Source organism: Mustela nivalis, assembly GCF_964662115.1.
Source record: "Mustela nivalis genome assembly, chromosome: 7".
NCBI lineage: Eukaryota > Metazoa > Chordata > Mammalia > Carnivora > Mustelidae > Mustela > Mustela nivalis.
The window spans coordinates 44,587,127-44,607,892 of NC_139026.1; the positions used below are offsets into that span (position 1 = coordinate 44,587,127).

General features: G+C 37.3%; 1 protein-coding gene across 2 annotated transcripts in view; it reads left to right on the forward strand.

The window, feature by feature from the left end:
- LOC309870518 (uncharacterized protein) overlaps positions 1-20,766 on the forward strand; it is a 93,427-nt gene that overhangs the window by 39,759 nt on the left and 32,902 nt on the right. For both annotated transcript variants that reach the window (XR_014314637.1, XM_082742856.1), the window contains exons 2-3: positions 1,367-1,600; positions 2,521-2,708. Coding sequence is in view for 1 of the 2 variants with exons in the window: in XM_082742856.1 (XP_082598982.1) it covers positions 1,593-1,600; positions 2,521-2,708 (196 nt within the window). In the remaining variant the exon portion in view is untranslated. The remainder of the gene's footprint in view (positions 1-1,366; positions 1,601-2,520; positions 2,709-20,766) is intronic.

Consider the following 20,766-nt stretch of genomic DNA (forward strand, 5'->3'; position numbering starts at 1 on the left):
TTGGCCTCAGCTTGAATCACACCCATTTTGGAAAGAACAAGAAATGCTACGTTGCCCCTCTCCCCCATTCCCTCCACTAGCAATCACTGTCATCAAAAATGCAGGTCCCTGCCCACAAAATGACAACTATTCTCATGTGAACAGAAAAGAGGGAAAGAGAAGCACTTCCTCAGAAGAAACCAATTTCCTTTCCCCAAAAGAAATGAGAGGTGAGAAAAGTAAATAAAATATATTAAAAATATATATAAAATATATAAAAAAAATATAAAAAATACATTTCCATACCTTTTTACATTTTTTTAAAATGCTGCATAATGGGATGCTTGGGTTGCTCAGTTGGCTAAGCATCTGCCTTCAGCTCAGGTTGTGATCTCAGAGCCTGATTGCAGAGTCCTGCATCAGGCTCCTTGTTCAGCAGGGAACCTGCTTCTCTCTCTGTCTGCCGCTCCCCCTGCTTATGCTGCTCTCTCTCTGACAAATAAATAAATAAAATCTTTTTTAAAAATAAATAAAACGCTGCATAATGCTATAACTTATTCTTGAGATTAATAAATATAATGTGATGTTCACTTCTAAATGTGTAAGAATTTTCTCCATACACTGAACCTCTGATTCAGCACTTGGATAAGCTCTTTGCAATTTTACCATCCAGTAGCCAATTTACTTTGCTTTAATAAGACACATTACCAAAATACTGTACATTCCATAGTCATTGATGGTCTCTCTTTTTTACTATGTTAAATAGTGATATATACTTTCAATTTATCTATGGTGCATGTTAGAATATGACAGCTGTATTTGTTTTTCATGATGTAAAGTGAATGATAATATCTCACAAGCTGATTTATTTCCTTCTCTATCCACAATGATCTCACCATGCTATTTCAGCTTAAAAATATGAATATTGAGGCACCAGCTGCTTTAACATTAGAGAACAGTTCTTTTCCATGAATGAACAATTTTACTTAAAAGAGGAAAGAGAAAATAAAGGAGCATTTCTCAGGGCCACCTAAACCAAACAAACATCAACTCAAAACAAACAAACAAACAAACAAACAAACCTGAGTTTTGACAACACTGCAAGATTTCTTCTGTTAAGGTACAAGATACAAAAATTCCCAGGAAAATAACAAAATCAGATAAACCATGAATTTTCATAATTAGAGTTGTCATTATTATTACACTGTTGACACAAAAATGCCTCACCCACATTCCCAATTAAATTTGCCATATAACTGGTGGAAAGCAAATGTGATAAATTAAAACTAAAATGTTGCAGATGATGTGTAACAACTTTTTTTTCATTTTGTTTTGTTTTATGGGCTTTTCACTTTAAAGGACTCTAACAGCTTTTATCTCCTTTTAGAAAAGCATGCATGGAGAGGCTGCGGCAGTGACTTATACTGTGACATAATATGTTTTTGACACAAAAAGTACTTGTCACAAATGCAGGATACAAAAGCAACTCTTCTAAGTGTTTTAAAGGGTGCAAGGAAAACCCAGCTTTTATCAGTCAATAATACATCCAACATAAATAATGATTGAAAACTGACAGCTACGAGATGTGATTGAGGTGCTTCAAATCCCTGAAAATGAAAAGGTAAGAAACATCAATTTTGGATTTCACTGTAATTGTGCTCTAATATAATTGAACTATTCATTGCAACAAGTGTTTTAATAATTGTATTAGTAATTAGTGAGTCATATCATGAATATCATCTTTAACTGAATACTTGTTTTCATAGTATAGCTACAGTTGTGCCTCAAAATTGAATTCAATTTGGCCATATAGAAAATAGATTTAATCTTTCATCTTCCACCTGTCTTTTATGAATAATTTTATTTTTAAAAATACACAGAAAGAAAAGAAAATTCAGGAAGTTAAGTAATGAGGTAGAGTTTTAACTGGTCATGGTCCTCAAGAACAGTGTAGATTAATGGGGAAGATAAGACTTCCCTGAGACCCTGCAAAATTGCAGTATGCTTTCATAAAACTGAAGAGAAATGTCAGTTCTAAATGGCTTCAGGGAAATCATGCCATCACAAAATATTTTCCTCAAAAGACTCATATGCTGCTTAGGGACTTCAAACCTTCCTATTTGTACATATTGACTGCTTTATTCTGGTGTAAACTCTGGGCTTTCACACTCCGGGCTCATTTTTACAGGACAGGATAGAGGCAAGGATCAGTAGAGTTGGCTTCCTCTTTTCACATGACCACTCTGCCCACTCAGCTCCCCAAAATGTCAAGACTTTCTCTACCATTATCATAAGTCTCTCATTTTATCCTGAGATTTTATCTTCATTTTAGAAAGAGACTAAATATATCCAAGTCTTTCCGGTTCATGCTATATGATGGTACCATGAGGCATGAGCTCAAATACCCAGGCTTTGTTGTATGCTCATATGAACACCTTTGCTTACAAAAGCACATCGCCCTCCCTGACAAAGACCAGCTAGAGGCTCTCACCAAGTCCATTTATCCTTCTTTCTGAGTTCACAATTTTATTTTCTCTCCAGCCTTTCTTGGAGTCAGGAGCAGCCATGTGACCGAGTTCTAGCCAAAAGAATGTGGAGAAGTAATGAATGCGACTTCCAGATTTGGTCCCTAACAAGCTGTCGTGCCCAATCCTCCACTCTTCTTCTATGTCTGCTGGCTGAACAAATGGTCTCCAAGATCACAGAGGAAGACAGAGACAGCATGCTAGGTTAGGATCTAGTTGACCCCATAAATGAACAAGTGAAACACTGCCCAAATGCCATGTGCATGAGAAATAAATATTATTATGTTAAATAATTGACATTTGGGGGATTATATAATTTAGGAGCCAAAATAATCTCAACTAATGCACACCCTTACTCCTTAAACTTGGTTGGGTGGTAACTGGGTAACCGGGTTAAAGAGAAATAATTTGGATTGCTGCTATTTAGAAAACATTCACCACTTCCTCCCGCTGTGGGAAGGATATACTTGTTGCAGTAGTGACGTTGCCCTCTGGCCAATGGCATGTCAGCAGATGTGGTATGAGTAGAAGCCTTAAATATGCTTGTGTCGTGTGGGACTTGGGTGCAGCACCCTGCTGGACTGCAGTCTGAGAAGACCATGACCTGGATTGCTGCCCCTTCAGCCCAAGTCCTGCAGCCTGAACCCACCCACAGCCTGAGGCAAAGGACATTTGACCCACAGTTGGAGATGGAGTCATCCAGCTGAGCCCTTGGTAGATCAGACAAACCATAGCTGGTTACCCTAAAGCTCTCTCGGCAAGAAAAGCGTATGCTTATAAGCCACTGAGTAAGCACTAGCTGATGATACACAGGCCGACTTAATGTACGGTGGTTAAGGGTGTGGACTATTTGGCTAAATTCTTTATGTCAAGGGTTGCCTGGATGACTCAGTCTGTTAGGCATCCAACTCCTGATTTTGCCTCAGGTCATGATCTCAGGTTCATGAGATTGAGCCCTGCATCGGGATCCATGCTGGGTATGGAGCCTGCTTAAGATTCTGTCTCCCTCTCCTTGTCCCTCTACTCCACTCCACACTTGTGCTCTCTCTCTGTGTCAAAAAAAAGTTTTCAAATTCTTTATGTCAAATCTATATTATTCATTAGCTACATTTCCTTGTGAAAGTTATTTAAACCATGCCTTGGTTTTCTCATTCATGAAATGGGATAATAGTATCCATCTCATAATATACTTAGTAATAAAAATAATTGTACCTATCTCATACAGTTAATGCTTAGAAAGTGCTACAGTGCCTGGAACATAGTAGTCATTGCCATAGTATACATGAGATAAACAGAATAAACCTCATTAACCCATAAATGTATCAGCAAAATAACCCTATTCAAGAACATGACAATTTCTATATTGGTTGCTGCTGCCAGAGGATGCTTGAATTCTCCAGAGAGCTTCTTCTCTGTAATCAGGAGTCTGTGTTACATAATGTTAAGAGTTCCATCTGTTGAGACTTCCTTCTGATGAGTCAAACAGCCTGGATTTAAATTCTCGTTCCACAATCTAAGATCTTGTTCCCAGTCCAATTCCTTCATCAGTAACTGGAGACCATCACAGTAGTTAGCTCTGTAGAGTTAGCAGTGTTACAGTAGGTGTTCTATGTAACATTGTAACACTGTAACACAATAAACAATGCATTATAATTGCCTAACAAATGTTAGTTACTTTCAATTTAGGCAAACAATTTTAGGAACTGCAAGGTCACTTTCAGCTTGTTAAGGAAGTAGATTGTAACTTCAAAGTACTGTTTGCCAAAATTCACCAAAAGGTAACCTCTAATCTATTTGAGGCCGAGTCGATTTTTTTTTAAAGAATACCTAAAACCAATAAAAATAACATTTCTCTCCTCTACTAACACAAATATCTTTAGCTTTTATCTTCATTTTGTTCAGATATAATAATATAATATGAATCATGAAAATCATAAAAATGATTCCTATTATTATGTCTCTGTTATTTTCTCTTTATTTTTATGTAAATAATGTTGTTTCTACCTTCTATTTACTAACAATATTTCTGGTATTAATGAAGAAGAGCCCTCAGATAACATTCAATTCAACAGCAATTTAATTTAAAAAGTAAGAGATGTGGATTATGTGCAATGCTAAGCCACAATGTGTGTATCTTTTACATGAAAATAACCTTAATTTCCCTGCTTGACTGAGAAAAGAAATAAAAAGAATGATTTCTATAAATCAGGAAAAATTCACAACTTGCTGGAGGTGTAACAGCTGTTGATTTAAGGTTTGCATCTTTGATAACACGATGCTGCTGAGAAGATAACATCTTCTTGACAAAGCTGTGAACATAAAAATTATATGGCTTTATTCAACATTTAAATATTTTCTCTGTATCACTTACAGAAAAAAAAAATTTCTTTTATTCACTTATACTAAAATGTGTTTGAAGTATACTGTATCTCATCAGCAAGCTTTATAATAAAATTCAGTGTTTTCTGGTTTCATAGGTATACAGTAGACTTGTCATACCACAAATAAAAACAACTTAAATTATCCTCACTTTAGAGAAATGGTCTACTATTATTATATACAAGTAGTTCCTGCCATTGGTAATACAAACACAGAATTGTGCATACGCTCGGGATATTATTCATTTCTTGTATTATCAGCTAGAAGTAGGTGATTGAAAAATTAGGTGACAAAACAAAGCAAGTATTGCATTGACTGGGAAAAATATCTGCAAAGTGGAATCTTGAAAATGCATAAAAGAGAATAACTTTGCCAAGCACTGAGAAACAATAGCAGTGTTTTTATTTATCTAAAGGCTGCTGCATTATTGTACATGTCCTTGCATTGTTGACTCACAAACGATGCAATTTTGTGCTGAGGTTTTGTGTTTCTTATATTTCAGTGAAATGCATGGAGATCATCAAGGAAGAACCCAGAATGACACTAGGACAGACCTTGTCTCCTCACTCCTTAACAAAACTCAGTGTGCTTTCTTTCTTGCATGAATGTATGAAGTGGACTTACCTTAGAAAGTCAGATTTGCTTATTATTAAATATATTGTTCTTTAAATGTTCTTTTACCTAATAGTGTCTTTCACTGTCATTTTAATGTATAGGTATTCCAGCACTCCAGCCATCAGAGTCACTTTATTTGTTGAATATTCAGATAAAATGATTTGATTGTCCCTGCCACATACCTGGGGAAATCCAATCCACATACCTGGCCCCAAGAACTGGAGCAGTTGCCTCCAGTTCTTCTGGATTATCTGCCACTCTTCAGTTTTACCCTGAATTCTTACTCTTGCCTATTTCTTGATCCCAACCTATGGTTTCTCCTCCTGGAGCTACCATTTTCTCCCTGTACTCTTTCATTCCCATTTGGACACTATTCCCAGTTCATTGTCCAAGGTACCATTACCCAAGATTGTGTATCCAACAGGGTGTTATTGGAGGTTTCAGGGAAACAGAAAGCAGCCTTCATTGAATGTTGAATATCACTGCCCATTCATTAACTTGTTCATTCAACTAATATTCATTAAGTACCTACTACATACAGGCAGTGTTCAAGATAATGGAGATGCAGCAGTAAATAAAATAATTTTTAAAATCTGCTTTTATAGAGTTTGCATTCTAGTTCTCGGAAAGAGTTAATAATAAACAATAAAATGTATCTTACAGAGTGGTGTGATCGAGAAGAATAAAGCAGGGAAGGCAGAGGGACTGTTAAGGGTGCAACTTTATGTAGAGTGGTCAGGGAAAGATTTACTCTGTGTTATTCAGGTCAAGATGTGAAGGAAATAAGGGAGGAAGCCACAGAGAGAAGTTTGGAAAGAGAGCTTAGGTAAAGGGAATAGCCAATGCAATGGCCTTTGGTAGAAGTTTCCTTGGTATGTTAAAATAACAGCAAAGATGATACCGGGGTTAAATTCTGAAACTTTTTACTATCTAGACTCTTCTCATTCCAGAGTCCCATATTAACTATATTTCTTTATTTTCTAAATTCTTAAAGCTCTGGTGTCTTAGGCCTCTCATCTGGGGAGAGATTACCCCTCCAGGGCCAGTCAGTTCCTAACGATAGCAAATTACTATCCAGAAGGATCATCTCTCACATGCAAATTAGCCAGATCAGAACGCAAACTCAGAACTGTCTCTGCTGTCTGGCTTTTACACACCCAGAGTCAATATTCCTCTGCCCTAATTATCCTAGGACCAGGTACTAGACAACTAGAAACTGCCCCAAAGCCTAGAGTCCAAGTTATTCACACTAACCTTTGACACTAACCTGCTTAGCTGCTTATCCTGCCTCACTCATTCCTTCCTTGGAAACCCACAATAAAGACTTTTGTCCATGCTTCTCCCTCCCCTGCTTCTTCCTTCTTATTGGCTCTGGTGTTTGCCCATATGGCTTTGCTCAGCATGGCATCTCATCACCTTTTGGGAACTGTAACAAACTATCCTTTCAAGAGATGGCAATCATCTCTTGATCTGTCGGCCTCACCATACCTGAATAAAAACAAAATCCCAGGTACACGTTAAGAGAAGTCCATACCAGGTAGCCAGTGACAGCTCACAGATTCTTTTTATTCCTCAGTAAAAGAACAGCGGCTCTTTCTTTCCAGTAATGGCTCCTACTCAGGCCAGGTCTTGAGATCTACCTTGGCATAACTAACAAACACATCAATTAACTTACCTACACAAAATAAAGATCTTCTATGGCACTAAAATTCAACTCCACTTCTGATTACATGACCATAAATGCCTGCCATCACTCCATAGCCTCATTCCAATTTCCATACCATTTAATTCTTTAATATAAGGGATGCACCCCAGGTCACATATAATCTACCACCTTAATTTTGAGCAGTGTGTTCACTAAGGAAGTGACCAAACCTAAACTAAACATATCTTTTAAAAAAAAAAAAAACTTTTATTTATTTGAGAGAGAGAGTAAGAAGGAGAGAGAATCTGAAGAGACTCCTCACTGAACACAGAGCCCAACATAGGGTTAGAACTCACAACTGCAAGATCATGACCTAAGCCTAACCAAGAGTCAGATCCTCAAGGGACTGAGCCCCCAGGTGCCTCTAAGCTAAACATATCCTACGCACAAGGTCTTGTGGCCCAGGAAGGCTTACAGTTTTTTCAGAAGTATCCATCTACAGACCTTAACAAGTTGGTATCCCTAGAGACTCTACGTTCTGCCTTTTCTGGACTTTAAGAAAACCACCCATCTGGTTTGATAACACAAAAGGCAGGAATGGCATGATGGGCCACCCTTGATGGCCCAACCCTCTAGCTGGGAATGTGAGTTGGGTTTTCCAGACTGTTGTATACAACAGAACTCTCCTCATACTTGATATTCTTCCAAAAGGGAGGTTTTCTTTTGGGGGGGGGCGTGGGGAGGAAGTAAGAGAGAGATAGAGAGAGAGGCGGGTCACGGGGGGTGAAGTCAGAGAGAGAGGGAGAGAGACTCTTGAGCAAGTTCCAGGCCCAGTGCAGAGCACAACTCTGGGCTCAGTCTCAGGACCCTGAGATTATGACCTGAGCCGAAACCAAGAGTTGGACACTAAACCCATGGAGCCAACCAAGAGTCCCAGAGAGGCTTTCGTTGAGCAAGTAAATTTTGTAAATACTGAATAATATATTCCATCTCTATGACCTTGGAAGTTGACTATGTACATTAGGCAGTTATAACTGTCTGATTTGAGTGGGGGGGGGGGGGTAGATAAATATTAAAGCCATTAAAAACCTTATCTCATAGATTGTGGGCATCTCAATAACATAGTGAAACAGGAAACATTTTGTTTTATTTTGCCTTGTGTTTTCATGTTTTTTTTTAATTTTTTATTTTTTATAAACATATATTTTTATCCCCAGGGGTACAGGTCTGTGAATCACCAGGCTTACACACTTCACAGCACTCACCAAAGCACATACCCTCCCCAATGTCCATAATCCCACCCCCTTCTCCCAAACCCCCTCCCCCCAGCAACCCTCAGTTTGTTTTGTGAGATTAAGAGTCACTTATGGTTTGTCTCCCTCCCAATCCCATCTTGTTTCCTTTATTCTTCTCCTACTCACTTAAGCCCCCATGTTGCATCACTACTTCCTCATATCAGGTTTTTATTCTTAATTGTTATGTTTGTCAAATAGACATATACATATATTTTTATAGGCTTTTAATTTTTTTTTCAAAAAACAGTTAAAACTTTTAATCTGCTAAAATGCTGCCTTATATGTGAATTAATTCTTTGGGAACAACAGAGTTCTGACTTCTAAGTGTTGATAAATGTCCAAATTCCAAAAGTGACAATATCATTTCTGTTACTCATTTTCCTTTCACAATTTATGTTAATTCTTAGTCCTAAAATAACCCCAGTGTGTTATTTTTCAATTACATTTCTATAGAGAGATGAAAACAGAATCATGATTCATAGTAACAGTATGTTTGCCTTAAAAAGAATTTTGTGCTACTGGAGGGGAAAGACTACATATCTGTTTAACACATTACCATATTTTCTGGTTTATAAGCTTTGACAGTTTATAAAGCACAGCAAACTTTTATAAGCATATGTTGGGGATTGTTGGGGGGGGCAGATTTTATAGCAAAAAGAGTAGAAGGAAAATGTATCTCCCTGCCCGGACAAGGTCAGTGGGTCTTTCCGCTAGGGTGCTCTGAGAGCTTTTGCAACAGACACTCTAGGGAAAAGCTTAGGGCTCTGAGTGGGGAGCTCCGAAATTTGTTTGAATTTTGGTATACTATAGTGTCATAGATTTCACCATCTAGTGGCAGTTACTGAAAATTATAGCCAGTTACCCTGAATGACACGCATTTGGGGTGTGCTGTTAAACAATTTACTTCTATACACAGTTTTTATGTAACAGTGTGAATTTCCATATTCTGAATTGGATATGATGTGATTGATAAATTGCAAAACATGTTTTGCAAAACAGAGATTATCTGTTATAGCAGGATCATGTCTGGGTGCCAACGCATTCATAGAAGAAGAAAAAATTGAAGCAACTGTTATAACAGCTGCTTTCTTTATCATAATAGGGGTAATAAGGATGATATGAATGTATGGAAGCACTGTGCTAATGGTAGGGTTAATGATAATGAGAACACAAAGACCATTATTAATGACTAAAACCTAGATGGGCTCTAAGGCAATATTTATTAAACCTTCTAGAGGAAATAGGGTTTTATTAGTGCAGTTTTCAGACTCTTTAGGACCTAAGGTGGTAGCAGGCCAGAGGATCTTCTTGCTAGCACAGCTACAAACTGACAGAATATCATTTCTTATGTGTAGAAATACCCATTTTTTCCAGATCCCACAAAATAAACACTGACTTATACTATCTGAGATGTCCATTCCGTTCTGTAATACCATTTTAGCCTCTCACCTCTCTGCTCTTTTGATGGTTCTCACTGTCTTTGGGGACCAATTGTTCCTCTACTGCCCATTCTGGAGCTTTTCCATTTCCCTCTTTCTCAACTCAGATGGCTGTTAAATCTGATCTCTCTTTTTTTTTTATTTATGAGTTTATTTTAGACAATGTATCATTGTAACTAGTTAAGCTAATTTTAATTAAAATTTTAAGCAGGCTTTCAAAAGGCATAAAGCAAATGATTTAGTGAAGTCCAGATATATTATATCTACTGAACTCCCTTCATCCACTTGGTAATTTGATCAAAGGGATGAAATTGAATATGTCCGCTATAATGGGTTCTGTATAAGCCTATGCTGTTTATCTCCCAGGCTTCTACTACTCTCTTCACACATATATAATATTTTTTTTTCTTAATATCCACTCTGTTATTCTACTAAGAATTTAAGATAGTAATAGCGAGAAGGCTTCCTTTTATCTCTTTCTTTCCTTCTGAAGTATTTTTAACTTGCTTATTGTTCCTATTGTTTTTGAAATGCTTTGGTTGCCCTGATCCCAAGAAATATTTCCTAATGGAAACATAAACACAGTGGGTAATTTTCCTGGCAAGTAAGGGTGCTTTATTTAAACCAACTGTGCTTAATTGCTGTGTTCCATGTGTTCATTTTTAGCCTATTGAGTTCAAATAGCTTATTGATGTTACCATTAATCTTAGGCACCAAGCTCATCCTTTTAGCTAATTATTCCCTGATAAAATCATAAGAAAAATCTGTAGTTTCTGAATCATGTGCCAATTCAATCAGAGGTTATGTTTGTCATCCATTTTAGAGTACTTTTAAATAGCTTATACATATTCCACAACATACTCAATTATGCCAGCCTCAGCATATTTAAATGATAATTCTATTTGTCACTTGGGTACATTCTTTACAACAGTAAGTCAAACAATTACTAGTTGGTCCCTGGAAATTCACAAATCAGCAATGAGGTTTACAGTCTATTTATTTTACATGATAAGTTAAAGATCGTAACTTGAATTTCTACTAATTAGAAGTAGTTTCTATTTTATTAATACAATGTTTATTAACATAACTGTCAGTTCAAATACACTGCAGTTAAAAATAGGTTGGACCTATTTTAAAGGATTTCCACAAAATAAAGAACTGTTTTCTACAATTTTGTATGTACAGGAGTTTAAAGAAAATCAAGATCTGAACAGCAAGGAATAACCCTAATCCCTTTAGAAACCCTTTGCTGTGAACAGGGCAAAGTGTGCATGCTAATATAACCAAAAGGTCTCATTCCCAAAGTGCAAGGAAATGTCACCTTTGCTTATTATGTCAAATCAAGTCTACCTTTGGACCCCCAATTGCAATGGCCAGAAATGTAGGTCATTTTAAATGGCTCCCTTTCCTCCCTTAGGAGGATTGCAGAATCCCAAGCTCCCCTGAGTCTATAGAATCCCATGGAAATAAAGGAGAGGTTTTGGTCATGGTTGAGAAGCTGATCATACCCACCCACGTGCAAAGGTGGACCACTCTGCAGGTCGCATCCATGTCATCACCGCGCACTTCCGCTGTGGTCCCCCGTATGACAACCCTTAGGGCACAGACCTCCCTGACACCCATCCAGATGTTGTTTATGAGCTATGGCCCCTTCTAGGCTCAGCTTTCTGGTGAGACCTCGTGTCTGCCACCCCAAAAGGGCAGTCAGCCTTTGACCCCTTCTGCTCTGAGGAATTCTCCTGCCTTCTGAAAGGTTAAGCTTTCATTTCTCTGCCCCAAACAAAACAATACAAACCAGCAGATACAGAACACAATACAGAATATAATAAAGAACAAACAACAATAACAACAACGATGACAACAACACAGCCTTTCTTTCTCTGGTCCTTTCTTTGTGGCACATCACGAAGTACTGGACGATCAGACAGCCAACCACAAAAAGAAACTATTCATGTTCCTGATCTCTCTAGGGAGACAATGACTTATCTTCCACCCACCCAGGAGAAATGGAATGCTTCCTATAAACAGAAGAAACAATAGAGTTGTGTTTTCAAATATCACCACACTAAGTGCTTAATCATGCACACTTTATACAAGGAAACCAACACAACACTTCCTTCAGACCAGGACAAAAATCTTTGGAATGAATTTCAATGCCTGAATTTGAAGTTAATGTGTCCTTCATCCCATCACCCATTTCTGCTTCCCAGCTTTCTTCTCTCTCTCCACTGGCTCTTCTCTAACTCCCAAGACAGTTGGAGACAAATTAACACTATGCAGAAAGCAGCTGGCATCAGGCTTTTAATAAACAATAGGTTATTATAATTAATAGTAATAAGTATTATTTAAGCAATTCACTTGGTTAGAGGGTATGATGCTTATGAGGCTAAAGTCACACATTCATTCCTACCTTAGCCAATTAACTTCATAGAGAGAAAACTCTTTCGGCAACAAGACTGCATCCATAACTGCAGCCAGCAGAGTAATTCAGCAAGATCGCTACAAAAGATTTCAGAGAACATTTCCTGACAGTTGGTCAATTGCATCATTTTAGTATATGACAGACAGCATACTATTATATTATTATTCGCTGGGAAGAGGTGTATTTCTCTGCAGAACTTCTTGCAGAATCGGACTTACCAATGCTTCAAGAAATGGGAGAGTTGACTTAAGCTCAGTGCAAATTATTCATTCCAAAGTAAACCTAAAATTACTTAGACTCAGTGTTAATAAATAACATAGTTAGAAAAAAACATTAAAATTAAATGATGAAATGCTGAGTTTGCTAATAAGGATTTTAAAAAGAAGAGGGAGGAGAATGATTAAAATGTAACCATGATATGTAGTTGCATTAGTGGAGAGATATGACTAATAATCACACCATTGAGATTCTTTATAACCCATTTTAATTTTTTAAGGTGGCTTATAGGATATGTATGCTGCAAAATACTCATTAGTATGAAGCTGTATGCTAGCAGTTAATTTTCTTGTTACTGAAGTGTAGCTTATTGATTGCTATCTTTGTCTGAGCAGCTCATAATGGCAATTCCAGGGAACCATCAATGTGATGAAAACCTACAGAGAATGCCACTGTTCCCTTAGAACACAGATCTTATTACCACATCTAACCAGTAATCTCTGCACAACCCTCCATTGGGGAACCATGTGACCCTGATGCTTCAATAACAAGTTCCAAGCAAAAATAATATTTTGCATTCACCAAGTCCAATTAGTGATGTGGAGCACATTGGTATGGAATAAGAGATGAATATTGAGATTTTGAAAGATATTGGGCAGCTGTCCTTCCTATGGTACTATGCCCGTTATCCTGGGCTCTAGATCCTATGGTGCTTTCTTGGGCAGATACGACCTACAAAGGCTCCAGGCTTTTTAATGTCTTTCTCCCCGCATAAGTCCTGGTCCACCACAGGAACCCTTCTTATTTGCAACCACAGTTAAGAACAGTATATGATTTAATATATTGATGCAAGGGTTTGGTGCAAGGAAGAAGAGGTTAGGACATGTTTTTAGTCTGCACTCTTAAAACTGGACGTTTTGAGTTATTTTGTCCCAACAGGGAAAAAAATATTTTTAAAAAGATAAACACATGAAATGACAAAAGAAAAATGGGGAAGAGGGCAGAAAATAAAATAGAAATCAAGAATGAAGCTAGTATAAATAAAAAAAATTAAAAAGAAAAGAATGAAGCTAGTATAAGCAAGGCATTCTATGCCATTTTGTCAACTTGCCGGACACAGGTCAGATATCTAAGCTTTCATTTTTGCAAGACAAACAAACATGTTGAGATCTGTGACTCAAGGTGAACAGTATTCAGGAAAAGCTGGAGTACCCTAGTATTGGAACAGAAATAAATATATCCCGTTAGTCTGCACAGAAGACCCTGTGTGATATCCCCAACACTACATTTGTAGAAAATACAGTGTTGAGTTTCAGAGTAGACCAGCGACATCATGTGAAAGCTTAATGTGGCAAAAAAAAAAAAAAAAAAAAAAAAAGAGAGAGAGAGAGAGAAAGAGAGAAAGAAATCTGTTCATACTGGATGCACCAAAGAAATGGTCTGGCTTAATGTTTTAAAAGAAATGTTTTTAAACCTTTTCCTACAAGGGAGGAATCATCCTCTAGAGAGCATTGGAAATTTTGGTTTTTTTGGTTTTGTAACTGCTGTGTTTGTGGGGCACTACAGGCATTTGATGGGGAAGAGGCAGGGGTGCCAGAAATGTTTAACGCCCAGGAGAATCCCACCCAATGAAGATTCCTTCCCCCTGTCCACCTAGGCAACTTCACACCTTCTTATCTTTCACATGACGAGCTAGATATTATACTACTATATGTTTGCACAGGGGGTGGCATTTCAAGTCCGGAAGAATGTTTTCTGTGTTATTTGATCATTTGCTGATTCCTAATTTTCTCCATTTTCAGAGTCTGTAATTTGCTAGGGCATTGTTATTCCTACCTTGGTCAAGGTTCTTTCCTTTTTTCCTTATCATTTACATATAGCCAGGTTATTATTACTTATCATTCCACTAGTTTTAATTAGGGTCCTCCTGCTCTCTGCCCTTTAATTTTCTTTCCTATGTGCAGAATGACTTCTGGCTCCTTTATCTTAAACGCAAGTATTCATCATAAGTAACTGCAAGCATCTGACTATTTCATTATGTTTTCCAGTGTAATCATGACTTAGCACTCATATTATCTATTATTTTATTATAAATTACACTCTTTTTTCTTTATTTTATAGTGTTAAATTATTATTCTTCTTAAATTATGTTCTTTTAAAAGTTAAAATATTTTTTATGATATTTTATTTTCTCTGAATTTTATTTCATGATTTTAAAAAAGAGGATATACGAAGTATTTATTACCAAAGGGGGCTTTGAGTATAATAGAGATGAAAGTCACTTGTAAGGATGAGAAGTCCTTGCCAAAAAAAAATAGACTACCATCTCAATTCTTAATTGGATATACACTGATGTAACATATGAAGTTGCCTAGGTGGACAGGGGGAAGGAATTGGAGTAAAAATAAAGTAAAATAGTGTGAAACTGGGGACAACAGTTAGTGTGCTAGCCTGTACATTTCCATTTGAAGTGGCAAGGATTTAAGAAATCTTGAGTTTGGGGTGTGAGGAAACACCATGGAAGATAACTAATGGGATGTCTGACAAGTATGAGATCCCAGGCAATGGGAGGCTGTAGGAAGTACCACTGGGATCCAAGGTTGATGGGACTTGGAAGAAGTCTTGCAGGAGCCCATCTCCCATGTCAAGGATGATGCAGTGGGGACTCTCCCAGGGGCCCCTGAAGAACAAACATATACATCTTATAGAAGCCGAGTTTGGGTTCCTGTTATACAGAAGTCATCAACTATAAAAGGACCATAGTAATATTATTGAGTGGTGCTACTTAATATCATCTCTCATTTTGCTTGCCAGATCTCAACACCCTAAAGGATACACAGTAGCCCCAAAACAGAGGGGAAAGCAAAGGATAGGCTCCTTCCATTCCCTAGCAAGCCTCCCTCCCTGGTCAAGAGTGAGTTGGAAACTGGTAGTGGTTTGATAGAATCTTTAAACTGAGCTTTGTAAACCAACAAAGGAATAGAAAACCATAGAACTTGTCTAATTGCAGGTAAGGGATGAAAAAGCCCATTCAACTGAGTATGTTTGAATTCAACTATTGGAGAAAATGTAAGATATTTTACATTTATATTGCACTGAGTTCATATGGCTGAATATAGTAATTAAAAAGACAGAGTTATTAAACTAATACACCTATAATCCAAGGCTAAAAACTTTTCATCCTTTGAGAAAAAAAGAAGTTGAACAACTTTTCATCTACTCCAACTAAACAGTCTATGACCTGGATTAATACAGACAAGGATCAGAGCCCAACACTTAAAGTTGTCCTTGAACAGTATTGGGGAAAGATGCTCCTCTCTGCCAGCTTTATTTGCTTTGAGCATTTAAGTCAACTGTGAATAAGTTTCACCAGCCAGAGTATCCCAGTTTCCACAAAATTCAGAGTTGTTAAACTTGGGTTGCAAAACCAGGAAAAATAACCCTCCAGATGTCCTCTGAATGCTGAGTTTCCATGACATCATCACCAAATTCAGGAGACTACATTGTATAATCTGGCCTCTTTTCTGATTTTACAGCTAAACTCAGATCCTCCCACCTGGACTAATTATATTGGAAATTGTTATGCCACCAAAGATTATAAGACTATTTCAAGGGCACCTGAGTGGCTCAGTCAGTGAAGCATCTGACTCTTGACTTCAACTAAGACTGTGATCTCAGGGCGGTGAGCTTGAGGCCTGCATCAGGCTCCATACTTAGTGGGGAGTCTGCCTGAGATCCTCTCTCCCTCTGCCCCTCCTCTCTGTGATCATGTTCTTTTTCTCTCTCTCTCTCCCTCTAAAATAAATAAATAAATAAATAAATATTAAAAAAAAAAGATTTCAATTTTATGAGATGTCACACTGTTTCTTCCAATTTGTTTCTCAGGTAACTACACTAACTAGGTGAGGGTTTGGGACAGTCCAGAAACCCCTGTCATCTAAGACTCATCAAAGATGAGTTGCTCTCCACTGTATGGACAGAACTTGTCATAAGTTATCAGCAGGTTCTTGAAGGAAAGAAGCTTTCCAATTGGAGCCTGAGGCAGAATTTGGTGGGGATTTTTTGGTCAAACAGTAACAAATCCTCTTCTGTGGCCTTCTCTCCCACCAAAAACTCAAGTATCCACCACTTCACATAGACATCTAGTCAGCTTTTTAGCAGGAAGATGACATGACCAAAGCAACCTTCAAGACGAATAACTTGATGACAACTCTCAGGACTGAAAAGAGGAGAATCTGGAGGCTGCAGAGACCTTTAAGTGGCTTGCAAAAAGATGCCGCCCAAAGTCATGCAAAACTTCTACTCGCAAGCCTCTGGCCACATTTTGCACTCTCCCCACCACACACCCTTTTCCTAGCCACCCTAAATTCATCTGCAGACATGTGGTGCCCTTTGAAACACCCATGCCTTTTTACATGCCATTTATTATCTAAGCCTGGAAGGCCCACTCATACTTCTCCTTTCCTTAGTGAATCTCAACCTATTCTAGGGTTGGTTAGTTATTTTTTCATTGCTGCAAATGGCACTTTCCCATACTCCTTTGAGGGTAGTTAACCATGTTATGTTTTAATTAAATGTTTAAAGTTATTTATGAGAGGGGCCTGTGTACCCTTTTATCTTTATTCCCTCAGCATCAAACATAACATCTCAACAGGTTGCCAGTGAATAAATGCACAAAATCAACACCAAGATGAATAAAAGGGCCAGAGATCGTCAGTAAAGACCTGAGACTGAATGCCCTGAATTTGTAGTTCCCAAAAACAGTTTTGTGACTTCCTCTAGAATGCTCAGTGTCCAAGTATCAGAAGGTCATAAATATCTTTTGATTTTGTTTATACAGGTTTTATTCCTAACTGCTAGCAATAAGCCTATCATGTGGACCTCAGTGCTGAGCATGTGACCCAAGCTGGGTTGATCAGAGTAGTTTGCTCACAGCCACAGTGGTTGGTTCAACAATGGGCAAAGCACAACCCAAGCTCAGCCCGTTGGGATCCTTCTCTGAAAATGACTTTCACTGTAGCTGATTGGAATGATTCTTACCCTTTGGTGGCCAGGGTAAACCCTTTGGATTAGGGTCTACATTTTTATGTAAGTTATTGCAATGTGAGCTTCAAGAGAACATGGACATTTAATGTCTTTTTTATAGCTGGACATGAATAGGTACAAAACAAATACTCAAAAAATGTATGTTGGATGAATGAGTCCAGAGCACCCAACAGCCATATTTTCAGACATAGTTGGAGTTTGGGCTACTGGCAAGTAAAGAGTCCTAATAGAAAAATCAGATTAGGAGCTTTATTACATTAGCATGGTTTTTACCAAAATGTGCTTGCTCCCTTCCCTCAAAGAACCTCCATTTATTATTATTATCTATTATTATCATCACATTTGAATAAGCAGAAACTAGGAAGGAGTAATCTTGGAACAAAAGATCTTATCTATATTGAATTCATTTAACTTTATGAAGAATTAACTTCATTACCATTGATTCTCTTAATTCTTTGCCATCTAGGAAACTTAGGTCAGACTTACCATGGAACTAGGGCACTAGGGAGAGTGTAGGTTGAACAGGGGTTCTCAAAAAAATGTCCAAGTCCGAGCCCCTAGTACAAGTGACTGTGACCTTATTTGGGAAAACAGTCTCTGCAGATATAATTACATTACAGATCTCAGGATGAGGTCATCCTAGACCCTAAATCCAACAATGAGAATCCATATAAGAAAAATGCAGAGGGGGATTTGAGAACCACAGCAGCTGTAGATAAGAGTTCTGCAGTCATAGACCAAGAAACACTAAGGATTGCCAGTAGCTACCTGAAGTTAGGAGAGAAACATAGAATGGGTTCTCCCTGAAGGAGCAGAAATCTCTGGCAGACTTCTGGCTTCCAGAACTGTGAGAGAATAAATCTTGGTTATCTTGAACCACCCAGTTAGTGGTAATGTTATAGCAGCCCTAGGAAGCTAATACAGGGAGTTATTCTATTGGAGACTGGCAAACAAGGCATTATGAGAATGTAAGAAAAAGGAGGAATCTGTAATCTGAGACAGGCCATTGTGTTTAGTATTTTATGTTGGAAGAAGAGTATCAAGTGATAGCACTCCCAACTTTGCATTTCTTTTGACTCAGAGCTGATAAGTATACATAGCTATAAAAGCCAAATTTTAATCAAACTTGTTTGACCAAATTTCTTATACCCAATTCAGAAACCACTGTGTAAAATTTTCCATTATTTGCTTTAATATAAAATCTTACTGACATAAAATCAGGATCATGAAGAAAGTAACTTCACATTTTTTTTCCTGCACCTATATTGCCTATAGCTTACCTTGGAATCTTTATTTCAATAGATATGTAATATCATTTCATCACTAATCTATGAAGGAAATTAAAAATCAGGGTTAGTGATGTAGGTAGGCTACTTTTTTTTTTTACCATTGCTAAATCATGAACTGAGCTACATCATAACTCATAATCATATACACATTCTTTGTTGTAGACAAAGGAAATTAAAATTTAAACCGGATTTTAAATTTTATTTTAATAATATGCAGAAACAAATGAGGAATGAGTATATCTGATCCTGGGTCTCTGCAAGACCCAATATTTTGTTCTAACCTTTCCCCATCAAACATAGTATAAAAAAAAGTTGAGTTGCTGTTGTTCTGCAATCTGACATTTAGGCTTATGTTTTTAAAATTTTTATGTTTCTCATGTTTCTGATTCATTATATTGTGCAATGAAAGCATCTCTCTTTCACTTAGCATTCTGTTGAATCTGCAGAGATCTTGCTACTTTAAATGTATATGCACTGTGCTTCTAGCATAAAAATCAGCCATTAAGTTGGAATGATGGAACAGCAATTTCTGGTTTTCATAGTGATTAACAAGGCTTACTTCCTCCTACAGAGATCATCTAACTGACATGTTGCATGTACATTGATGACCAAATAAGAGATTGACAGATGCAAGTAACTCTCGTGTCCTGTCAGACATCCATTGGATTTTTCCAAATGCAGTAAATGATCTTTGGCTTTTCAAGTAGCTGTTGAAGAATGCTGCCATCCATTAATTACTAAAGGCACTAGGGAAAGTCCTTAACCAAGATGTGGATGGATAGTTATTTAGGAAACCAAAGGCTAGAAAGAGAGCTATTTAGTATTAATGAGATTATAGAGTAATTTGATTCATTATGGCTACTAGCTAAAATTGAATGGGAACAATCAAAGTTCATTACCAGGCCTGATTTCCTGAGCAGGGAAATAGTAGAAATACTGCATATATGATTACCTTCTCTACACCTTCATTTGAACTTTTTTTAAAATTGTTTCTTATCAGTAAAAATTATCCTCTTCCTATTTTCTTCACTTAGGGTAGCAGTGCACACCAATAGACATTCCAAAAGAAATCATTTATGGTATGTGTAATGAAATCAGAAAACTGTGATTGCTCACCTGAACAATTCCCTTAATATACTCTTACTTAAAAAAAAAAAAAAAAAGAAAGAAAGAAAAACTGATATTACCTTAAAACCTTTTCAATGACGAAAAGAAAAAAAAATGAAACAAACAAACAAAAAAATCAAGTTAGGTTGCTGTTTACTTTCCATGGCCAATACCATTAAAATGAAATGCCAAGAATTCAATTTATGTAAATTTTTTCAGTTAAATTATTTATAATAGGAAATTCTCTCACCTTTCTGAAGTGAAATAAATGCAAATTTAATTCATTAGATGACTAGACTGGTATAAAACCTTAGAGGAAATGCAAATCATAATTGAAAATATAGAAATGATACTTGTTTTGGTGACACAACAAATCAATCAGCGTAAATGGTCAAGCTTAAAAAAAAATCACTAAAATGTATTTCTTGTTGCCCATTAGAAGGCATGTTTTTCTATTTAAGACACGTTGCAGAGGGGAATGAGATAAGTAGGCACTGTGGGTTCAAGTGGATCTGAATGTCATAAACCTTGCAGCACGACCATGTCCTCACCTCTCAGGACAGACCCCTAATGAAGTCTCAGATGAAGAAAGACCTGGCTTTTATCCTCCTGTCTCTCCCTGACAATTCTCTGATTTTTCCTAAGTTGTAGGACCTCTCTGAGCATCAGTCCCCTCATCTGTATTAAATGGAGTTTAAATAGTAGATGCATAAATGGCTAGTCATGCCCCTACCATGAAGTTCTTATAAGAGTCAAGTGAAATAATGAAAGAATGCTTGATACATGATAAAACACCTCAGAGTCGGAAT